At 40.4% G+C, this 24,048-nt stretch overlaps 1 protein-coding gene across 5 annotated transcripts in view; it reads right to left on the bottom strand.

Annotated features, from left to right (window-relative positions):
• The window catches only part of katnal2 (katanin p60 subunit A-like 2), a 55,677-nt gene that overhangs the window by 19,320 nt on the left and 12,309 nt on the right, over positions 1-24,048 (bottom strand). For 4 of the 5 annotated variants that reach the window (XM_080204942.1, XM_080205201.1, XM_080205233.1 and 1 more), the window contains 8 exons: positions 22,877-22,919; positions 16,404-16,506; positions 12,197-12,286; positions 11,991-12,089; positions 6,998-7,075; positions 6,439-6,537; positions 6,291-6,354; positions 1,069-1,187 (listed from right to left, as the gene is read on the bottom strand). In XM_080204942.1, coding sequence (XP_080061068.1) covers positions 1,069-1,187; positions 6,291-6,354; positions 6,439-6,537; positions 6,998-7,075; positions 11,991-12,089; positions 12,197-12,286; positions 16,404-16,506; positions 22,877-22,919 — 695 coding nt within the window. The remainder of the gene's footprint in view (positions 1-1,068; positions 1,188-6,290; positions 6,355-6,438; positions 6,538-6,997; positions 7,076-11,990; positions 12,090-12,196; positions 12,287-16,403; positions 16,507-22,876; positions 22,920-24,048) is intronic. The other variant, XM_080205031.1, reaches the window with a different exon arrangement.

The raw sequence follows: 24,048 nt of genomic DNA, 5'->3' as shown, positions 1-24,048 counted from the left end.
AAGAGACTGAATGTAATGTACCTGAAAATTGGGCCCAGTTCTATCCTTTGGAATTTAATGTTGGCAAGTATGAGGTGGTCCACTTTGGTAGGAATAATGGTAGGAAAGACTATTACTTACGTGGCGAAAAACTGCAGCAGGCGACGGTGCAGAGGGACCTCGGGGTCCTTGTGCATGAGTCGCAAAAACCCAGCTTGCAGGTGGTCAGGAAGGCGAATGGGATGCTGGCCTTCATAGCGAGGGGGATTGAATATCAAAGTAGGGAGGTCTTGCTGCAGCTGTATAGGGCATTGGTGAGGCCGCAGCTGGAGTACTGTGTGCAGTTTTGGGCGCTGCACCTGCGCAAAGATATTTTGGCCTTGGAGGGAGTGCAGAGGAGGTTTACTAGGCTGATACCGGAGTTGAGGGGGTTGAGCTATGAGGAGAGGCTGAATAAACTAGGCTTGTACTCGTTAGAGTTTAGAAGAATGAGGGGAGATCTCATTGAGACATATAAGATGATGAATGGGATGGATAGGATAGAGGTGGAGAGACTCTTCCCGCTCAAAAAAGACAGTAGGACTAGGGGGCACAGCCTCAAGATAAAGGGGGGGCGGTTTAGAACGGAGTTGAGGAGGAACTTCTTCACTCAAAGGGTGGTGAATCTCTGGAATTCTCTGCCCGTTGAAGTGGTGGAGGCTGCCTCGCTAAATATTTTTAAGACGCGGGTTGATGGGTTTTTGATAAGAGAGGGGATTAAGGGTTATGGGGAGAGGGCGGGAAAGTGGAACTGAGCCACGACAGATCAGCCATGATCTTATTGAATGGCGGGGCAGGCTCAAAGGGCTAGATGGCCTACTCCTGCTCCTATTTCTTATGTTCACCAAGTGGCTTTCTGAATTATGGCATGGAGAAGTGTGAAGTTATTCACTTTGGCAACAATGAAACTATTAAATATTGAAATTGAGGCTTGGGTGTACACAGCTGTTGGAATTCACATATTGCATTTACTTAGTAGTACAAGTTCTAAAGAGAAACACCCAGTGGCATAAGAATATTTGACAGAGGAACCAATAGAAAGCTTCCTACCCTAACGAGCTTCTCAGAATCCCCCCTCCATTTACTGACAATGGTAGAGGCTGAAATGTTGAAGAAGGTCGTGTTACATTCAGTGGCGACAGCCTTTGCAAGCAATGTTTTCCCAGTACCTTAACAAAGCACAATTATTAACATTTCATAAGACATTCTGGAAAGAATTGATTATTATGATTATTATACACAATTTGCAAGGAACATATAACCATGATGGATGCTTTATAGTAATTTGTTGATAGCCATATATATATACTCACATTGTGCTGAGTATGTACCACAGCTTTGGCATATAACACATTGTTGATCAAAAGCAAAATACTCAATTAAAATCATTAACATAAGCCCCTCCTCAATTGCCAAATGACTAAAAGGTACTAGTGCAAGGGCAGCGCTAAAGCATAAAACAGAAGATACTTCGCATTCCCCTTTTGTGTTGAATCAGTTAAATGCAACTAGGGCTGCAGCTGGGAACATTGCAAATATTCCAAGGGAAGGCGATGGCCTGGTGCCATTATTGCTAAATTATTCATTCAGAAACTCGGCTAATGTTCTGGGGACCTGGGTTCGAATCCTGCCATGGCAGACGGTGAAATTTGAATTCAATAAAAAATATCTGGAATTAAGAATCTACTGATGATCATGAAACAATTATTAATTTTTAAAAACCCCATCTGGTCCACTAATATCCTTCAGGGAAGGAAATCTGCCATCCTTACTTGATCTAATAAGAACATAAGAACATAAGAAATAGGAGCAGGAGTAGGCCAACTAGCCCTTCGAGCCTGCCCCGCCATTCAATAAGATCATGGCTGATCTGTCGTGGCTCAGTTCCACATTCCCGCCCTCTCCCCATAACCCTTAATCCCCTCTCTCATCAAAAACCCATCAACCCGCGTCTTAAAAATATTTAGCGAGGCAGCCTCCACCACTTCAACGGGCAGAGAATTCCAGAGATTCACCACCCTTTGAGTGAAGAAGTTCCTCCGCAACTCTGTTCTAAACCACCCCCCCCTTTATCTTGAGGCTATGCCCCCTAGTCCTACTATCCTTTCTGAATGGTCAGTTGGCGATGGGGTGGTCAGTTGGCAATGGGGTGGTCAGTTGGCAATGGGGTGGTCAGTTGGCAATGGGGTGGTCAGGTGTTCATGGGATGGTCATTTGCTATGGGATGGTCATTTGCTATGGGATGGTCAGTTGGATATGGGATGGTCAGTTGGATATGGGATGGTCAGTTGGATATGGGATGGTCATTTGCTATGGGATGGTCAGTTGTTTATGGGATGGTCAGTTGTTTATGGGATGGTCAGTTGTTTATGGGATGGTCAGTTGCTATGTGATGGTCAGTTGTCTATGGGATGGTCAGTTGTCTATGGGATGGTCAGTTGCTATGGGATGGTCAGTTGGATATGGGATGGTCAGTTGCTATGGGATGGTCAGTTGGATATGGGATGTTGGGTTCAGACCCATTCCTCGACCTCACTTCCACTGATCTGGCCTACAGGTGATTCCAGAGCCACAGCAATGTGGTTGACTGTCAACTGCCTTCAGGCAACTAGGAATGAACAACAAATGCTGGCCAGCCAGCGACACCAACGTCGCAAGGATGAATTAAAAAAAAGGTCTTAGTATTCTGGGTTAGTAAGTGAAGAAGTCAGCCAAGGTTCCCACTTGTAGTTAGAAGTGCATAACTGTGGCTGGCAGTTGAGTAAGCATAACTATAATGCTCACTGTGGATAAACAGGCTGTCAACACACACATCCTGGACTCACACAAGGTATTGGGTGAGTGCCAGCTCTATGGATTTATACCTCAGAAAAAGATAGCAGATATGGTCAATGGAGTTATGCAAATCAACGTGGTCCTTGGTTTAATCCATCCTCATCTGTATTGATTTGGCTGATCTTAATTGGAGCATTGGTGGGAATGGTAGTATCCCCATTTCAATGTTATTGCTGCATAATGTACTGAAAATTGTTATTTTAATAAACAATTTTTCAGGAGTCAATCTGATGTCAGTCATTTAAGTCCACTCAGACAGCATTATTGTAAACTGATACTATTCTACAGTTAGTTTAGAATTACGACTCATGGGATTGGGCTGTTATATTAGCATTGTCTGTAGACTGTTTAATGGACAGAAAAGGAGAGAAAGGAAAAAGCAGAATGTTTTCAGTTGGCAGGTTTAACTAGCAGGATACCTTAAGGATCAGTACTTAGCCTCAGCTCTTTGCAATTTGTATTAATGACTTAGATGAGGTGACTGAGTCCAAGTGTGCTGATGATACATAGGTAGGAAAGTAAATGGTGAAGAGGGCACAAAGAGGCTACAGAAGGATATACACATGATGGGTGAACATGGCAGATGGAACATAATGTGGTGAAGTGTGAAGTTACTTTGGCTGGAAAAATAAGAAAGGCAAATACTTTCTGAATGCTTAAGACACTGGGAAATGTTTGCATTTGTTTGAACAAAAATTGCAGAAAGTTTACACATAGGTAGTACAGAAAGCAACTAGGAAGGCAAATGGACAAGCTAACTTTTCTTACAAGGAAATTGAAATACAAAAGTACAAACTCTTACTACATTCATATAGAGGATTGGTGAAGCCAAATCTGGAGAACTATGTGCAGTTTTGGTTTTTAACCTAAGGAAGGACAAAGAATCACAGACCAGTTACAGCAGGAAGACTATTCAGCCCATCATGACCGTGCTAATTCTCTGCAAGAGCAAAAGCATTCTGACACAACATGGATTGCAGAGCTTCAAGAAAGTGGCTCCTTGACCAAAGAGCGTAGAATACTATTTCTTGTAATGAGAAGATTGTCATTTGAGGAGAGATTGAGTCGCCTAGGCCTGGAGTTTCAGAGAACGAGAGGTGATCTAATGGAAGATAAAAAATTCTTAAGGAGCTTGTTGCGAAAGAAATATTTCCCCCGGATGGAAAATCTAGAACACAGGGTTGCAGGCTCAGAAAATGGGGGTCAGCTATTTACAACGGAGATAGGGAAACACTCAAAGCTTGCAAATATTTGGAATTCTCTGAAAGAACTGTGGATATTCAGTAACTAGTATTCTTAGACAGAGGTAGATAGAATTTTGGATACTGAAGGAATTAAAGGCTATGGAGATAATGCAGGAAGATGGAGTTGATGTAGATCAGTCATGATGTTATTAAATGGTTGTGCAAGCTAGAAGGGCCAAATTGGCCTACTTCAATTCCTAGTTCTTATGTTCTTAGTCAGTAGAAAAACACAATCCAGGGGGAATAGGTGGTGAAATTGATTGAGAACAAAATTTGAATTCAGCTCAGATGATCAGAATGAAAGTCTCTACCAGGAACAGGAAAGGTTTGGAATATTTGAAATTAATTTTAATGTAATAATATTGCCTTCCCTTCCACACCTATTCCAAGTGAATGCTCTGCAGCTATCATATTGCTGTCATGCTCCAATTACAACAGGGACAGTCACTTAATTTGAAAGAAAATCAAGTGACCAATAAGCCTTGCGCACAACCTGTTTACAAGCAATAACTGCACAGCAAACTTTTAAATTTTATATACCTTTCCCTAACAGCTAAAATTATTATACTATGAAATCGCTTAAAAATATATAGCTAAGCAGATCTATTAACAATAAGATTTCACAGCAGCCTGACATGAGGCTGCATTATGCAGCTCCTCACTGACATATTTGAAGGCGGGAGAGTTTGTAAAATAAAACAGGTAGCCTGCTCAGCTCCTTCCTGCCTAATCCTGACCTATCGCCCGTATTACAATGGATGGGGAAGACATTAGGCAGTCTCCTGCCCTTGGGTCTATTGAACCCTGAAGTGACCACTACAATGCATTTAAGGGCCTCAATTCAGTTCCGCCTCTGAAGCTATTTTATGTGTAGCAGGGGAAGGTAAAGTCAAGGTTTCCACAGCTGCTATCACGCAGGAAGAGAGGGTACCTCCTCTTCAGGGTGCTTTCTGCCCATCAGAGGCGGATATCAAAGATTGTTCCCCCATTCCCACCCAGTATTAAGCCTCCAGTCAGCCCCAAAAAAGCAGCCTTAGCATCCCCCTTTCCTCCTACTGGAGTCTGCCAGGGAGGTCTATCCAAAATCTCCAGATTTAACTCAAATCTTACACTACACCCTCACACTATTTCAATCTGGTGAATATCCTATTCTCATAGTGGTCTGCCCTAATATGGTGGCACGCTCAGGCATAAAAACAAGGTCAGTCCTGGTTTTGACTTGTTCTGAGCTGTCTCTAGGAGTGCCACAATTAAGCTTAGTGCCCCCTATCTAGTAACTACTTCTGAAAAGTATGGAGAGTGGTCATGGGGTGAGGACAGGATGTTTACCAAGGTGAAATAGTGTGACAGTATGGTGCAGGTTCACATATGAAGAATGATAACTTGGGTACAATATTGGTCGAGCTGCAATTATCTATGGAACTGGAACGCACATTTAGGAGCAAAAGGGGAAAACTGGTTTTTAAAAGTCTCATTCATTCAAAGAATGATGCCTCTCAAAAACGCAGCTGCACCCACTACAATGAAGGTTGATTGGAGCATCCCTGATCTTATATGTTCCACCATCAGCGGCTGTGCTTCAGCTTTGGAATTCCCTCCGCATACCCATCTTTCATCCTTTAAGATACTCCTTTTAACCATTTTAGTCATCTGCCCAAATATCACCTAATGTGGCTTGGTATCAAATTTTCCTTTATAAAACTTCTGCAAAGCATTTGCAATGTTATATGATAAAGCACCACATAAACACAAATTGTTGTTGTAGCTGCCAATTTTTGGCACAATATCAGTTTTTCCCTCCAAAGACATAGCACTTCTGGGAAGGTGTTGGAGACAGGATGCCTCACATCCTTTAAGAAGTACCTTGGCACACCACAACATTCAAGGCTAGAGGCCAAGTGCTGGCAAATGGGATTTAGGTGGACAGGGCATTTCATGCATTGATGCAGACTCGATGGGCTGAAGGGCCTCTTCTGCATGGTAATATTCTGTGACTGAGCAGATTCTTTTCCAGAAGCCAAATCATTAATTGCACCAACTAAAACCATTCCTTTCTATGCTAATTCACAAAAGATTTACCATAAAATTCTGTGTTTTCCAATGAATGACATCAGCCTGAAACATGAGCAGATGCTACCTGACCTGTGTATTGCCAGATTTTTCTGTTTTTAATTACAAAGGAAAACCCCTTACCTGGTGGTCCATAAAGTAACAGTCCTTTCCATGGGGACAAAATCCCAGTAAACAGCTGTGGATACTAGAGGTAAGAAGTACAAGACTAAGCATCAAATGTATAATAACAGGCAAACGTTGAACATGATTTTAAGTTAAAACAACTTGCCTTAATAGGATAGACAACAGCTTCTTTAACTAGTCGTTTGGCTGGCTCCAGCCCAATAATGTCATCCCATCTCACATTTGGATTATGTAGATAAATATCCTTAAATAGATAAAATCAATCTCATTTTGAACAGATTCTCCAGAAATTAGATACATTATTTTAAATTTCTTTCAAAAGACTTGTTTTGCTTAAACATTTTAAACAACTAAAAAATACTAGCAATGACTAACAGGTCAGCCATCTGAAAAGGAAAGTATGGATATTACTTAATACAAGACCTCTCATCAGATTGACCTGTTGTGCATATGTACTAGTTCTGGTTCAATCTCATTTTTTCTATCTCTACCAAGTCACATTTCATGCTCATGTATCATGCTGATAATTTGCAATTACCTCTGCTGAAATGGACCAGAAATACTTGTCTACAACGGAAAAAAACAAACCTAGAAGTTGAAAGACTCATTTCTATTAATTCCCCCACAATTATTTGTTAAAGCCATTAAAAGGCTGTATAAATGTATGATATACAAACTTTAAAATTCATTTCTCTGTGGCTTACCCTGCTAACAACAACAGCAAGGTCTCTCAGTTCACCATTTGTTCCTATGAAGGCACCCAGTGGTTTTATTAGCCGTTCCTAACAAAATAAGATTTCAAATCATGTGAGTATGTAAAAGATGACCATGTATATATCTTATACACGCATCATTATACTTCTTTCATCAACATCTCATCTGTCACATATTGATGGATTTTCAGTCTTTCGCTTAATACTGAAATCCCTAAATTTCTCTTTAAGTATGGAATCCAGTCACTTCTGTTCCCACAAAGATCAAACTGAGGGGATCAAGTAGCTCCAAAGAAATTCCAAAAGCAAGAGATAAACAGCAAGGCCAGCATCATTGATCAAACAGTAAAGCTGCTAAAGTCATTATCTAATGCAAAAGTAAAATTAGGATTTTAAAAATCTAAAATGCCACAGATGATTTAATATGTAAACATGCAAGTCACATGCCAAGACTACACTGAATGCTTCAAACTCATGTGACTTTTTGTTTTACATCAAACTTTACTGTGCACACAGATTTTAAATCACTACCAGCAACTGTAACAAAACTGATGTAGAGCGATGGTCTCCATTTTACATATTGGGAAATAGAACATAAAACAGTGCAGCACAGTACAGCCCTTCGGCCCTTGATGTTGTGCTGAGCTATGTCCAAACCCAAGATTAAGCAATCCCACTCCTTATCATTTTGGTATGCTCCAAGTGCCTATCCAATAACCGCTTGAAAGTTCCTAAAGTGTCCAACTCCACTATCACGTAGGCAGTGCATTCCACACCCCAACCACTGAGTAGTCTACCTCGGACATCCTTCCTATATCTCCCACCATGAACCTTACAGTTATGCCCCTTAGTAACAGCTACACCTACCCGAAGAAATAGTCTCTGAACGTCCACTCTATCTATCTCCCTCATCATCTTATAAACCTCTAAGTTGCCTCTCATCCTCCTCTGCTCTGAAGAGAAAAGCCCCAGCTCCCTTAACCTTTCCTCATAAAACCTACCCTCCAAACCAGGCAGCATCCTGGTAAATTTCCTCCGCACTCTCTCCAATGCTTCCACATCCTTCTTATAGTGAGGTGACTAGAACTGCATACAATACTCCATATGTGGTCTTATCAAGGTCCTATATAGTTGCAGCATAACCCCACATCTCTTAAACTCAAACCCCCGTTAATAAACGCTAGCACACTATAAGCCTTCTTCACGCTCTACCCACTTGAGTGGCAACCTTCAGAGATCTGTGGATATGAACCCCAAGATCTCTCTGTTCCTCCACATTCCTCAGAATTCTGCCATTGACCCTGTAATCTGCATTCAAGTTTGTCCTACCAAAATGAATCATCTCATACTTATCAGGGTTAAACTCCATCTGCCAATTTTCTGCCCAGCTCTGCATCCTATCAATGTCTCTTTGCAGCCTACAAGAGCCCTCCACAAATCTTGGTGTCATCAGCAAATTTACTAACCCACCCTTCAGCTCCCTCTTCCAAGTCATTGATAAAAATCACAAATAGCAGAGGACCTAGCACTGATCCCTGTGGTACACCGCTGGTAACTGGTCTCCAGTCTGAAAATTTTCCCTCCACCACCACCTTTTGACAGTTTCTGTTCCCATCTTACGCTCCCCATTTTTGCCTAATCGCATAATTACCCCTGCCCCAATTATAAATTTTGCCCTGCCGTGTGACCATATCCCTCTCCATTGCAATAATGAAGGACACCAAATTGCGATCACTATCTCCAAAGTGCTCTCCCACAAACAAATTTAAACTTGGCCTGGTTCATTACCCAGTACCAAATCCAATATGGCCCCACCTCTTGTTGGCTTATCCACATATTGTGTCAGGAAACCCTCCTGCACACACTGAACAAAAAGAAATGATCATTTCTATATTAATTACATTAATAATAGAATGATAAGAGGAATCGACAATAGTAACTGCCCATCCTGCAGAGCTTACTCCTTATATTTTGGGTTATTTTGTTGATAAATACACCTGCATAATCTAACATTAAGGATAAGCTGTCATATAAACTTAAAACATCACAATGAAAGTTGCAAAATCAAAATGTTCTATATGTTGGTTCATAGACCAGTAACTTAATTCTGCTGGACATAAAAACATAAGCTACCTCGTACAACCCTCAGTTAAAATACTCATTTTAAAACTGAACAAAACTTTCCAAAGTTTCCCTCCTCTCCCAAATGTCTACCATATATTTATATGGCACCTTCAATAGAATCACAGGATCCCTACATTGCAGAAGGAGGCCATTCATCCCATCAAGTTTGCATCGACAACAATCTCACCCAGGCCCTATTCCTGTAACCCCACATATATACCCTGCTAACCTCCTCTGACACTAGAGTAAACTTAGTATGGCCAAACAAACTAATCTGCATTTTTGGACTGTGGGAGGAAACCCAGACAGACACCAGGAGAATGTGCAAACTCCACAGGTCTCTGGCACTGTGAGGCATCAGTGCTAATGTAATGAAATGACTCAAGGTGTTTCATAGATAACGTTTACTGTGAAAATCCCCTTGAGGGAGTTCCAGGATTTTGACCCAGTGAAGGAACAGCGAGCGATATATTTCCCAATCAGCATGGCGAGTGATTTTCTGACAAAAGATTATCAGCCTGAAAGCTTAACTCTATTTCTCCCCCCACTAATGCTGTCATCCCTATTAATTTTTTCCAGAATTTCACATTTCTAGCATCTACAGTATTTTGTTTTTGCTTCAACACAGCTGTGATGCCTTCCCAAACCTGCTGACATGCAATTTAGGCTCATCAGTGATGATCTCTCAATTAGTAAAGTCATGGAAGGTGTCACTGATAACAATATCAAATAGCATTTATTCACCAATGACCTGCTTACTGACACTCAATTTGGGTTCTGCTAGGGAGACACAATAACTTCTGACCTCATTATTGTCTGAGTCCAAATATGGTCTGTTGTAGAGTGCTGGATACCATTTGATAGATCTTAATGATTTCTTTATAGTTTTAAGTAGGTTAATTATGTATTTATTAAGTACAAGAACTATTTACAGTAAAGTGTTCAAATTAGGAGCTGTCTCCATGCTTGCTTGAGTACACGGCTCTTTTTTTAAAAATGTTTTATTCCATTCTTAAAGTTATAACGCTAATAGTCAGAGTGGATTGAGTGCACCTGAATCCATCTCTTGCTTGCTCCAAAAAACAAATTCAAATTGAATGCATAGTCTCCACGTGAGAGACAAACAAGATCAAGCTGACAAAATAAGGCATTGTACCCCATCTTGGGCTTGGTGCAACACTCGATGTTTGCTAAAAGGCCAAGAGACAATTGTGTACGTTGCTCTGTCCAATACTAGAATGACCCCTAAGATTGAGCATTGTCATTTCTTATCTCAACATGTGGGCAGTGCTGTACTCAGTCCCATTTTAACCCCAAATGTATCAGATGTTTCTACACCTCCCCTTGAGTATTGGATAGAACCATGTACACAATTGCTTCTCAGCCTTTTGGCAAGTCTTCAATGTATTTCAAATTATTCTAGTTTATCATTTTCATTTGCATTGTTATTATTGCCCCATCTCCCCCTTCAAGCCTCTGAGTTCATAGGTTCAAGCAACCTTATTACCTTGTTATGCCTCATGTTACGGTTCAGGTCAGAAATTCCAATGTGTCTTATGGAGCCTTCCTGGATCATACATGTTGCATTTTGAACTTGGCTAGGATAAGCATGAAGTGTTTCTCTTCAGATATGATTCAAATATGACCCACTAGGAGCTTTTACCAAAAAGGTTTACTTAAAAATATAGTTAACAAGTATAGTAAGAAAATTACCAAGAATTTTTATCAATTACAAACAAGAAACCGGAATGACCACTATAATGTATAACTCTTAACAAATACATCTAACGCTCACATGATACTGGAAATTGAGTCCTTTGGTTGAAGATTGCAGTCCTCTGGATTCACTCAGGACAAGCTGAAGTCAAAACAGCTTCTCAGAACTCCAGGGAGAGACGCTCTGGTCAAGCCACCAACTGCAGAATCTTTACTGCAGGAAGGTATGACCTTTCTTTCAGATAACTAGCAGAATTTCCAAAACAACAAGGAGAGAGAGAGAGAAAACACTTCTTTTCAGCTTGCTATCCCTTCTAAACTAAACAGTAGCTCAGAAGTGAAAATGAAAGAACTTCTGTCACCTGACCTGCCAACCAGTTTTTTACCTCTTAACATTGGTATTTTTTATAACTCTGCAAAGTAGAAACAAACCACTCCCATCCAAGCCTTTTAAGGAGTAATAAAAAAAGACACCTGGTAGCCAACCCAGCAGCACTGAGGTCAGTGAGTGAGAACAGAAAACTGACATTCCAGCCAAAACACATTTCACTCTCAATAACACAAGAAAATTCCAGCCATGAGCAGGGAGGGAAGATTTCAGATGTTAACTCTTGGTTCTCTCTCCACAGATGCTGCAAGACCTGCTGTGTTTATCCAGCATTTTCTGTTTTAATTTCATAATTATTTATTAACACTTTGGGCAAGATTCTCTGGTCTCCCTTCAGCATTTTTCTTGGCAGCGGGAGGTAGTGCACAGTTTGTTGCTGGTGAGAGCCTTTGATCCTGCCGCTGTCAATGGAAATTCCCACTGAAGCCACCAAGAAACACATGACAGGGGGTGCACCACTGGTGGGACCACAGAATCCCGCCAGCTCGAATGGCCAGAGAATTTTGTCCTTCGTCATTCTACTGGACACTCCATTTAGCATCAACAAATGTAACATCTTTGATACTGAATGTTTCTGCATTAGTACTCTCTTCCACGTAGGAATTGCAACATCAGAAGATTTCTAATAATGTGCTCTAATGTTGATGTCATTTAGGTGACATTGTTGAATTTCAGATGGCACAATTTTCAAAAGATAGAATTGAATCAGTTCTCTGGGCCATATTCATTTATAGCAACTTATATTTCCTGACTCACCGAAGGATCTTGATTGTAATTCAGACTGTTTACTGCTATTTCATTAGATGAATCTTTGACAGCATCTTGAATCATGCCTCGCAAGTCAATGATCTGGCCCTTTGCATAATTTAAAAAGGGAAAGAAATAAGAAAACTTGCTCAAGTGTCAACATCAACATCTCTCTAGGCATCCATAAGTCCAAAGATGAGTATGTTAGCACCTACCCGTCTGTGATGAAGTCCATCACCGACTTTAATGGTAGACACGTTCAAACCAAACTCTGAGGTCTCAAGAGATGTATACTGTTCATTCTCCTGGATGGATCATCAAAGCATTATATATTAATAGATCAAACTGGTCAAGTTCAAATTAATCAATTTCTCTAGAGTTCCCAAATTGACATCCTTGTTTTTGACAAGCTCCTTTCAAAGTAATTGTTCATAAAAGCATCAGAAATAGGATTGAATTCTTCCACTATATTGTCCTGTTTCTTTACTATTCTAAAGAAAAAGTAATTTAAATTTGTCAGATATCCCTCATTTTGTGCTACTCTCCTTCTCTTTTTTCCTCCTTCTCCAGACTACTTATTCCAAGCTGGGTTCAGAAGAAGTAAGTTTGTCAAGACAGGGTTTAACATGGATTAAAAAAAAACATCCAATTTAAAGTTGTGAAACTAACTTTTTTCCTCTTTACATCCAGGAAGTACTTATATCTTAAATGCGATTCCACTCAACGTACTGTGCCTCGTAAGCACAAACTTGAGCAGACAAGTGTTTTTTTACCAAGTCATTAACATATATGGTGAGAGGCTGAGGCCCCAGTATAGACCCCTGGGAAACACATGCCACATCCTGTCAAACAGAGAAGACATCTTGTATCCTCGCTGCCTGCATATGGCATCTTAAACACATCAGCAAATGCTTGTGTTCCTCCTGATGATACCACAACATAATGGATTGACATCGCTATACAGTCACTGAGTCTGAGTAGGTGGAATGCCTCGCTGTGTCTTGACATTCTTCAGAATACAGTTTGCTATTTGTTTCCCTGTGAACTGTTGTGTGAATTTGGGAGAACAATTATTGTGCAGCTAAATGTGAGAAGTCCCCATTTTAACTTGCCCTATTTTATGTAGTTCCACTTTAACTTCATGTGATTATTGGGGCTGGTATTCAAAGTTAAGAGTTGGGAGTTATATTTTAATGTTGTTTTATGCCAGATCCAAAGTTGCCATTTCAGAGTGACCTCTCCCAATCCCCAACTCTGCTGATTGCTGTGCATCCTCCCAGTCTTGGCTAACTCACCTGCTTAACAGCTCTCTCTCTTGTCAACATGCCACCCTGCAGCTTGCATCTGCAACATGAAGCTGTTCTTGCTCCGCAGAGACTCTTGCTGCCTCTCGTCACTCACCTCTTGACCCCTCACTCATAGCAAGGGTTTGGGAAAAGGAAGCAGCAAGGGTGAGAGTTGGGAGTGGGATGGTCAGTAGCAACCCAAACAGTTCATGAGGGAAGTCAATGAGCAGGATGTGTGGCTGGGTGCTGCAGTGAGCCAGAGAATAAGAGAGGCAGCAGACTGAAGGGACAGGGATGTGGAGTCCAGGAGGCGCAGGATGGCAGGATCAGGGAGAGGGCAGGGAAGCTGCAGATTCAGGGAGGTGACGAGCTGCAAGGCTGGCAAGTTAGAGAGGCAACAAGCTGCTGAGTCAACGAGCAGAAGGTAAGTAGAAAGAGGTAGCTTTTTTTTAATATTTTAAAATTTATTTTATTTTTAAAGTATTTCATTTATGAATCTAGGAAATTAGCAATGTTAAGGATTTCAATTTATGTGGTGTAATGTTTTAATGTTTTTTCTGACGGAAAAGTTTCTAATCCAACTACAATTTTTACATTAAAAGGAAAATCTGATTTGTCTAACATTTCTACAACGCAAATACAACATTAAGTGAGGACTTACTGCAAAGAGACAATGATGGTTGGTTAGCTCAGCTGGTTAGCGTGTGGTTCAGAATAACTGCAAGAGCAGGATTTGATTTCTTTTTGCTAAACTTGGGGCCTGTCTTGTCCTGTTCCATAATAAAATCCTGTCCCATAATAAAATCACGGCATAAGACCTGGTTCAGCGACCTTGAAAAATCAATGATGCCAGATGGAGAAGCAAAGGGAGACATTTGCATAGTGCAGCAAATGCCATGTGGCAGAATATCACGTGGCCTAATTCTCAGGTGTACAGCCAACCAGATTTGGCAGCCTTAATTTGGGACAAGGGGCCTCGGAGTTTCTTCAATGAGCAGCTGGAGGAAGTTCTAAGTAAAGGTGAACGTGGGACCATATATTATTTCATAATGGCTCAGACATTAGCAGAGGTGGCTTTGAGAGAGAGGTGGCTGCATTGAGCACTTACATTTCAACTGGTTCACTATGAAGGCACATCACAATTCAGTTAATACCTGCTGCTCTGGACCAAGTATAAACATATTCCTGCACTGCCACCCAGTGATTTTGTAATACAACTCCATGCTGGCATTCAAGTTGTGGCTAGTTTTGAACATTTGACCAAAAATAAGTGTAAAATGGGTATCTGAGCAAAGCTGCAGCAAGAGGTCCAAACCATTTTCATTACAAGCCTCATTCCATATCAGCTTGCACATTGACTGTTTTGCTGAATAGAATTTCCCATTTGTGTGCTTTAGTGACAACCTATATTGTTGGCTCCTGGTTTAACTCTTTTCCACAAGTGGAAACATGCTCTCCTTATCAAAACGTTTCACAATTTTATCTATTAAGTCTGGGGAAAAGAAACCCAGCCTGTTCATTCTTTTCTGATAGCTATTACCCCACAGTTCATATATCATCCTTGTAATTTATTTTGCACTCTATCCAATGACTGTCTAAATTTCTATAATACAGCAACCATAACTGCACATAGTACTCCATGTGCAGTTTAATCAACATTCAATACCAGCCTAACATAAAAATTTATACTTTAAAATTCCATCCCTCAGATAATTCTTACTGCTGGGTTCGCATTTGATATGGCCTTGAGCACATTATTTAGCATTTGGTGATCTGGATATATGTACTTCCAGATCTCTTTATCCTCTACCCGATTAACATTTTCCATATTATATGTACCACCTTGATTCTTCTTACCAAAATGTACCTCACACTTACCTATGTTGGAACTTTTGTCAATCAGATGTCCATTCTGCAAGATTATTATTTCTTGTAATTTGTTGCTCTCTTCAGTGTTGCCTCCAAATTGGTGTTGGCCACAAATTTAGAAATCAAATTTCTGATTCCAAAGTCCAAGTTGTTAATGTAAATCGTAAACGGCGGTCCTAACACCAATTCTTGTGAGTCCTCACTCCCCATCTTCTGCCACTCTGAACAGCTGCTCTTTACCCCACTCTTGGCTATCTGTTTTTGCAGCTAGCTAGCCAGCCATTGTGCTACATGTCCCTGATTCCACATGCTCTGACCTTATTCATTTGTCTGTCATATGGTATCTTATCAAAGGCACTTTTGAAATTTAGATATTATATCAACTACTTTACCCTTGTCTACTCTGTTTCCTCTTCACAGAATTCAATGAAGTTGTTCAAGAATGGCCTCTTTCTGTGCCATAAATCTCTCCATGTTTCTAAGACTTTCCCTTTTGAAATCCACGTTAAATTTTTGATTTTTACATGGTTTTCTAATTTCTCCTTTGATAGTTTCCATGATTTTCTTATCACCAATGTTAAGCAGGCCGCTCTATTGTTCCTGGACATGTTCTGTTTCACTTTTTAAGTACAATATAACATCATCTATTTGCCAGTCCTCTGGCACCATACCTTTTTCTAACAAATTACTAAACATATATAATAGTGCCTCTGTTAGCTCATCCCCAGACACTTTTAAAATGCGTGGAAGCAGTCCATCCAAAATATGAGTTTCATTCTCGGTATTTGATCAGTGTATTTTAAATACAATTATACAATTTCTGGTTTTGTTTTCTGATATCACATCCACTGATCCATTTTCCTGTTAAATACTGCAGAAAGTAACTATTGAATATTTCTGCCATTTGAATATTACTGCCTATAATTTTATTTTATCTAGTAGCCTTATTCCCATTTCAACTTTCCTTATAGTTATGTACTGAAGGACTTGTTGCTAGCTTATTAAATATTCTTTTATAATTCCTTGTTACCTTCTGATTTGTGTTTTGACTTCTCACATCAGGAAAAGGTCATTCTGGTTATTCAAGTTAAATTGAAAGTCAAGCTTTGGAAGAGAACAATGGACAATACTCAAATATACTGTGCCACTCATTCCCTAAGAATGAGCATTTTCTGGTACCATATAGGTCGCTAATTGAAGATTTCAAACTTGAGTTATAAATGCTTCAGGTTACATTTCAGCTAACAAAACATTTGCTGATACTGACCTGTTTTTGCGTTTTCTGCTCAGTCTTTTTCAATCCAATTTTGGAACATGGACGCTGTACTGTGGATATTTTAGGGAGTGCCTTAGAACTATAGCTTAGTGTCCTAGGATTGAACAAGAATGCAGCAGGATATTTCATTTAGAATAGTTATGCAACGTGGACCGATTCAGGGTAAATGCCCTGACTTAAATATATAGAGATATTAAAAAAGTTTTATATCTAGGCGCATTTCCCATCTACACAAATTGGTTCCTGTTGTCACAATTTTTAAATCAGCTTTTCCATTACAAATTCAATCTTCACATTTATGTAAACTTGTCATACTCTATAGACATTTTTATGACAGTTGTAATGCCATAATTACTGATTTTCCCAATTTCACAGCCTTGGTTGTAGATACGTGGTAGGGAGGAGAGTTTTGGGAGGATTTCATAGGATGAAGAAAGCCTGCTCAATGTAAACTGTGATTTTGCTAATGGAGCATGAGGAGCACAAACACAAAAGGGATGTTTTACACTTATCTTGGGAAATCTCCACATTCGTCCTGTTGGCTGACAAACTGCTTTAGCCCGGCAGAATGACTACAGCTAGAAAGTTATACTGGATTCCCTCTACAGGCCCTAACCCTAATTAAAATAAAATCAATGTCAGACGCCTCAGATTAGCATTTATCATAAGGTTCCTGCCCGAGCCCTGCAACCACATCTTCACCTTCCAAAATGAGCAAAATTAAAAGCAGAGATCAGTGGCAGAGTTGCTCCATTTAAACTGCCCTCCAGCTCCATTCATGCTCAGTAGGGAAGGGTTTAAATTTCCCACTTGGACTTTGCTCCCTATTCTCAATACCACAGCAAATTGATTTTAAATTATTAGTAATCGGGATTTGCAATGCTATTATATGAGGTTTGGTGCGATGATATGGAATAATCCATTGGCGCATTTTGTGAATCAATCTTTTGTTTTTTATGTGCAGGAACCAATTTACTCTCAAAACTCTAGTATAATTTGTATTGATTTCATTTATCCAAAAAATTGTTTAGTTCAATCATATTGATTTCTGTGTCATCAAAGATACACCTTTTGCAGTGTGAATCATTGTACATGTGACATCTACTTTCCTTTCAACTGAAAATGTGTACAAAGCATTGTGAAGTTTGAAAACCTCCATATAAAAGGAACTTGAAAGGAGCATTGGTTTTGATAAGTAAGAGGTGGAAAGCACATAACAGGAAAAGGTCTTCCTGCAATCTATTGCTTGGCCCAAACATTTATTTTCTAAATTCATGCACAGAATTTGGATGTCATGGCAAAGTCAATAATATATTGCCCATCCATATTTATCCTTGAGAAGATTGTGGCAAGCGTCTTCTTAATAATTGAGTAGTTGGCTGGGCCATTTCGGAGGCAGTTAAGAGTCAACCACACATTGCTCCGAGTCTCGAGTCACGTATAGGCAAGACTGGTAATAAGAACATAAGAACATAAGAAATAGGAGCAGGAGTAGGCCATCCAGCCCTTCGAGCCTGCCCCGCCATTCAATAAGATCATGGCTGATCTGTCGCTGCTCAGTTCCACTTTCCCGCCCTCTCCCCATAACCCTTAATCCCCTCTCCTATCAAAAACCCGACGTTTGGAAAATAACCACCAAGGCATCCACTATCACCTCCGCCATTTCTTTCAGAACCCTCAGATGCATTCCATCCGGTCCTGGGGACTTGTCCACAATCAGCCCCTCCAGTCTGTCGAGCACCGCCTTTCTAGTAACAGTAATGTCATTAAGACCCTCCAGTCCTACCACCTTTCCATCGCTAACACCCGGCAAATTATTCACATCTTCCTCTGTGAAGACAGAAGCAAAAAAGTTATTCAATACCTTAGCCATATCCCCATCCCCTACCACTAGGTCCCCTTTCTCATCCTTTAAAGGACCAACATTCACCCTAGCCAGCCTCTTCCTTTTTATATATTTATAAAAACTCTTGCTATCCTTTTTTATATTAAGCGCTAGCCCAGCTTCATAGTTTCTCCTACCCTTCCTTATCATATTATGGTAAGGATGGCAAATTTCCATCGCTTAAAGACGTCTTGTGGCACAATGGTAGCAAGGGACTTTTTTTGGCCAAACAGATTGATTATCAACTTGCAAATTCTTCCAATGTGCCAATGTCAAGCGATAAAAGTGGGAGAGTCTTGCAATCAGCCAGAACCCATAGAAGGTAATGGCAAACCACTGCAGTGCCCTTGCAAGCATAATTATGGATAAATACATGGTCGCCAACACCCCTTTAGGGGATGGTATCTGAAGAGAAAGAGGGAGAGAGAGAGAGAAAGGACATCAGCGAACCAGATTGGTTTTATTTACACAAATCTGGTTGTTATCTGGTCACTAATTGATATTAGGTTTTCTTTTCAAATCTAAGGCTTTATGTAATTAACTGTTTAAAACTCGCCAAATGCCGAGGTGAGATTTGAACACCTCCAGATCTTTAGTCCGATTCTTCAGATTACTAGACCCACAGCATAAGCACTCTGCTATACTTTATAGAATTAGGAAATTTAGTTTTGTTTCCTGCTTGAGTCACACAAGTTCTTAAGTGAAGATCCGAGAAACAAAATAGTCTGAATTCACCATTCAGAAATAAAATTTGTTTTACAATCTGAAGCCATTCGCATAATGTATGTATCTTTCAATATTTGTTGATTTTTATCTTTTTCAGAGGTTCTGAAACTTTCACCTTCTGGTCAAAGTGGTAATATTCACCACTTAATGAACTTAAGGTATCATATAATTAAGACAATAGAGAATCGAGTAATCAAGTCAATGCACGCAGGTCATTTTTACTTTGAGAACAAAGTGGAGAAAAGATACTGAGTGCAATTCTCCCAGCCCGCTGCGCTGCTTTGTCAGTTCAATTTAATCAAGGACTCCACTCACCTTGGATGAGATTTTATGGCCTTGCTCAAGCAAGACCAGAAATTCCCACCCAAGGTCAAAGGACATTTCCGCTGTCCACACCTTGCCTGCTCCGATTCTGTGGTGGGCAAGGCAGTGGAACTCTGGTGACTCTCTTCCATCAGGAAATCTAGCTGTGACTGTAACACTATATTCTGCACCCTCTCCTTTCTTTCTCCCCTATGTATTTTATGAATGGTATGCTTTGTCTGTATAGCATGCAAGAAACAATATTTTTCACTGTATCCCAATACATGTAACAATAATAAATCAAATCAAATCATTATCAGCTTGGCTGCAACTCATGCCCCTATCCCCACAGCAACTTAACGTTAATGAGGCAGGATTCTCCAGATCTTCCTGCCAGCGGGCCAGGTGAGCTATACAAAACACTACCAATATCGCCAGGACTTTGAAGTCTTTGAAGGTGGCAGTGCAAGTGGAGAGTGTGGTGAAGAAAGCCTATGGTATGTTAGCCTTTATAGGAAGGGGTATAGAATATAAGAGCTGGAGTCTAATGTTGCAGTTGTACAGAACGTTGGTTAGGCCACATTTGGAGTACTGCGTACAGTTCTGGTCGCCTTACTACCAGAAGGACGCGGAGACTCTGGACAGAGTGCAGAGGAGGTTTACTAGGATGTTGCCTGGTATGGAAGGACTGGGGTATGAGGAAAGATTGAAGAAATTAGGGCTCTTTTCCCTTGAAAGATGCCGACTGAGGGGGGATCTAATAGAGGTATATAAGATTATGAAGGGTATAGATAGAGTAAACAGAGGTAAGCTATTTCCTATGATAGAGACACGTAGGACAAGGGGCCATGGGCTTAAGGTGAGGGGGGAGCGGTACAACACAGATATTAGAGGGGGGTTTTTCACACAGAGGGTAGTGGGGGTATGGAATGCTCTGCCAAGGTGGTGGAAGCAAACATGCTAGAGTCCTTTAAGAGTAACTTAGACAGGCACATGACTGAGTTGGAGATGGGTGGATATAGGAGAACCTTTAATTAAGGGTCACTAGCATTGGGGTGTCCCTAGAAATGTAAATAGGTATAGTATGATAATAACGTTTTTCTCTTTTCATTCACAGGTTTTAAGTCGGTCCACCTCGTGTCCAACGAGGGGCATACACGCGATGGGTCGTACTGGGGCTGCTCTTGGTTGTTCGAGATTGGCCTAGTGCTTCATGTCGTTAGTGTGTGCCTAAACTGGACAAGATACTGGGCAAGACGACAGCTCAGTGACTATCGCTGATTGCTGTGCAGACACATGGATTTGGGCCGGTGTCTGTGGGAGTTTGCGCATTCTCCCCGTGCATGCGTGGGTTTTCTCCGGGTGCTCCGGTTTCCTCCCACACCCCAAAGATGTGCTGTTAGGCTGATTGGCAGGAATAAATTGTCCCTAAATCAGTTTTCCCTCAATCTGGATGGCCATAAAACATTAGATAGGGGTCATGGGTAGAGAGGTGGTGTTGAGATGGCAGCGTGGGCTCGTTGGGCCGAAGGGCCTGTTTCCCAGGCTGATTTTGTTCTTTGACTGGAAGATCCCATTGGTGGCCGACAACAAGCCACCTCTGCCACCAGAAAACATGTCGTGGTTTGTTTTGACATTGACCAGTTTGTTGACAGCACTCCAGTTATGAGCTGGAAAATTACCATGGACCACATGAAGAGCCAACTCTGCAGAATGTCCACTCAGCTCTATATTGAGCATGTGACCTTTTAAAGGCACAATCACTTCCATGTATATCCTTAAAATCACATCAGCTGGCTTTAAAAGAATCATAGAATCCTACACTGCAGAAGGAGGCCATTCAGCCCATTGAGTCTGCACCAACCACAATCCCACCCAGGCCTTATCCTCACAACCTCACGCATTTACTCTAGTTAGTCCCCCTGGCACTAAGGAGCAATTTACTTGATCAATCCACCTAACCCTCACTCTTTGGACATCGGAGGAAACTGTAGCACCTGGAGGAAACCCACGCAGACACAGGGAGAACGTGCAAACTCTACACAGATAGTTACCCAAGCCAGGAATCGAAACCAGGTGCATGGCGTTGTGAGGCAGCAGTGCTAACCTCTGTGCCACTGTGCTGGAAGATGCTTCAGTTTATGTTGGTACGTAGTCTCAGGAATTAAAGATGCAGTAGCACTGGTATCCACCTCCATCCTAATAGGTTGTCTACTTAAATTCAGAATCACGAGAATCTCTTCATAATATCTCTGGACATCCTCTCTTTCACAATTGTAATTATTTTCTTCCATATTGTAAATTATTTTTGTAGAATGCAACTTGTTCTTCTTCTTGAAGATACCCAGGTTTTTCTTTTGAATATTCTTCTCGGGGAAACTGATCTAGCCTAATCAGCTTTTGCAATGTGACCCATTTTGCCACAATTGTTGCATTGACTATCCTTATTCCAGCACTCACTCACTGAATGGCCCATTTTGGCGCATCTGTGACATGCTTGTTGCTGTTTTGACTTCTTATAGGCAGTTCCCAACTTGTGGATCTTCATTCCTGCACCAAACTGGGAAGCCTCTTTAACAGCCAATTCCATCGACACTGATTTCTAGAGTTTTTATAGAGTTCTAGAGTTAAAGCATGTTCAATCAGCAATCTTCCTTTGATAGCCTCATTTTGGATCGTACAATTGGACAATCTCAAAGAGAATCTTCTAACGACTCACCAAACCCACAATGTTGTGCCATCCCTTTTAATGTTGCCACAACCAAATAATGCTTTTGCCTCCTACTTGACTCCTTTGGTAGAACCTGAACCATTCTGCACTGATCAGTGGCTTTGGAGAGTGATGCTCTTCAAGGATCTTCATTAAGTCGTCATAAGTTTTGGTTCCTGGATTTGCAGGCTGAACCAAGTTCAGCTTCTACCTTCACCTCATGTGTATGTTCCAATCTTCATTACACTCATTCTTGTTGAGGGGATTCATTATTAAAGAACATTCAAATCAAAATGAACATTGAGAAAGCTAAATTTCTCACCACAGTGATCATTACATCTCTCAGCAAGACTTCATTCGAAGTCAGCATGAATGCCCTTATTTCACAGAACTGCTAATCCAGATATTTTGCATTCCTGGCTGAATAATTGCTTTGATATGTAGATGCTGGTGTTGAACTGGGGTGGGCAAATAAGAAGTCTCATAACATCAGGTTAAAGTTTAAACAGGTTTATTCAGAATCACGAGCTTTCGGAGCGCTGCTCCTTCATTGGTGAACGAGCAGTGCTTTGAAAGCTCATGATTCAAATAAACCTGTTGGACTTTAACCTACTGTTGTAAGACTTCTTACTGGGTTATTGTTTGTTTGATTTACAGGAGAGTGAATGACACATATAAGCAGGAATTGGCAAATTCAGCAGAGGACAGAAAAAGCCTCGTTGTACGAAATTAAGTGATATTTAAATTAGAGGTACATGATACTAATGAGTTAAGAAAAATAAATGTTTTCATGGTGGTTGGTAAAACCTCCCATGTTGTATTTAGATTTTTCTCCTTTACCTCTTCAGTTTTCCTCCACTCCGTGATTGTAATTTTGTATTTTCTATAAAAGCAAAATAAATATAAAGTAAGAAAATACTGTAAATTAAAACTTATCTCCAATCTTTTCACTTTAAGCACCTTTGAATGTTAAAATGAATAAAAGCTGAAAACAGTCAGTGGAGAAAATCTAGAGAAAACCCATTCAGGCAAATAAAACTAGTTTAGATCATATCAAACCAGAATTATATTATAGAACCTACATTCTGTACAGAGAAATCTCAGTTTTACCCAAAATAGATCCAGTTCTTTCTTTATTATAGCAAATAAATAAGCATTTATCATACAAATTAATAATCGGTCTTGCAATTCGACCACATTCAGTGGAAAAATAGTCTTACATTCAAGCTAGTTCTGTCCTTAGCTTTGTAAACATTAACTCTGATCCTACCCAACCTGTCCACCTGAAATAATTTGTTTACATGAGCACAATCTAGTCCTTTCATTATTTTATAAACCTTGATCAAAGGTGCAAGTCTTCAGTTAAAGTTTACAGACGCTTCTGTGCAGCCATGGTGTTTTATACTGGGATTAATCTTGTGGTCCTCTTAAACCCTATCCAAAGTCACGGCACAATAGCACCAGGGACCCGGGTTCGATTCCTGGCTTGGGTCACTGCCTGTGTGGACTTTGCATGTTCCTCCCATGTCTGCATGGGTTTCCTCTGGGTGCTCTGGTTTCCTCCCACATTCTAAAAGATATGCTGGTTAGGTGCATTGACCCGAACGGGCGCCGGACTATGGCAACTAGGGGAATTTCACAGTAACTTCATTGCAGTGTTAATGTAAGCCTTACTTGTGACTAATAAATAAATAATAATATCTCCACTGTGCAAGGAGACCAAAAATTCCACAGATGCTCATGCTACAAGCCTAAGTCAAATTTCTAATGCCCAAAATAAAGAGTTTAAACAAGATTTTAAAAGTACGTGCTTCACAGCAGCATGAATGCATTTGTCCATTAAATTGTCTCATTAACAATTATAAAATCGTGATCTCAGTCTCTTGCAAAAACATGGACTTAAATTTAATATTTTGCCCTAGGCTGTGGCTTAGCTGAATTTAGATTGTATACCTGAGCATTTGTAGAGAAACTAAATTCCTCAGATGCAGTAGTACTACTAACTTATATCA

Source organism: Carcharhinus amblyrhynchos, chromosome 1, assembly GCF_965287045.1.
Source record: "Carcharhinus amblyrhynchos chromosome 1, sCarAmb.v2.hapA, whole genome shotgun sequence".
NCBI classification, from domain to species: Eukaryota; Metazoa; Chordata; class Chondrichthyes; order Carcharhiniformes; family Carcharhinidae; genus Carcharhinus; species Carcharhinus amblyrhynchos.
Note: the sequence above shows the minus strand (reverse complement) of the source record. Positions and strands in the feature narration are given on the sequence as shown.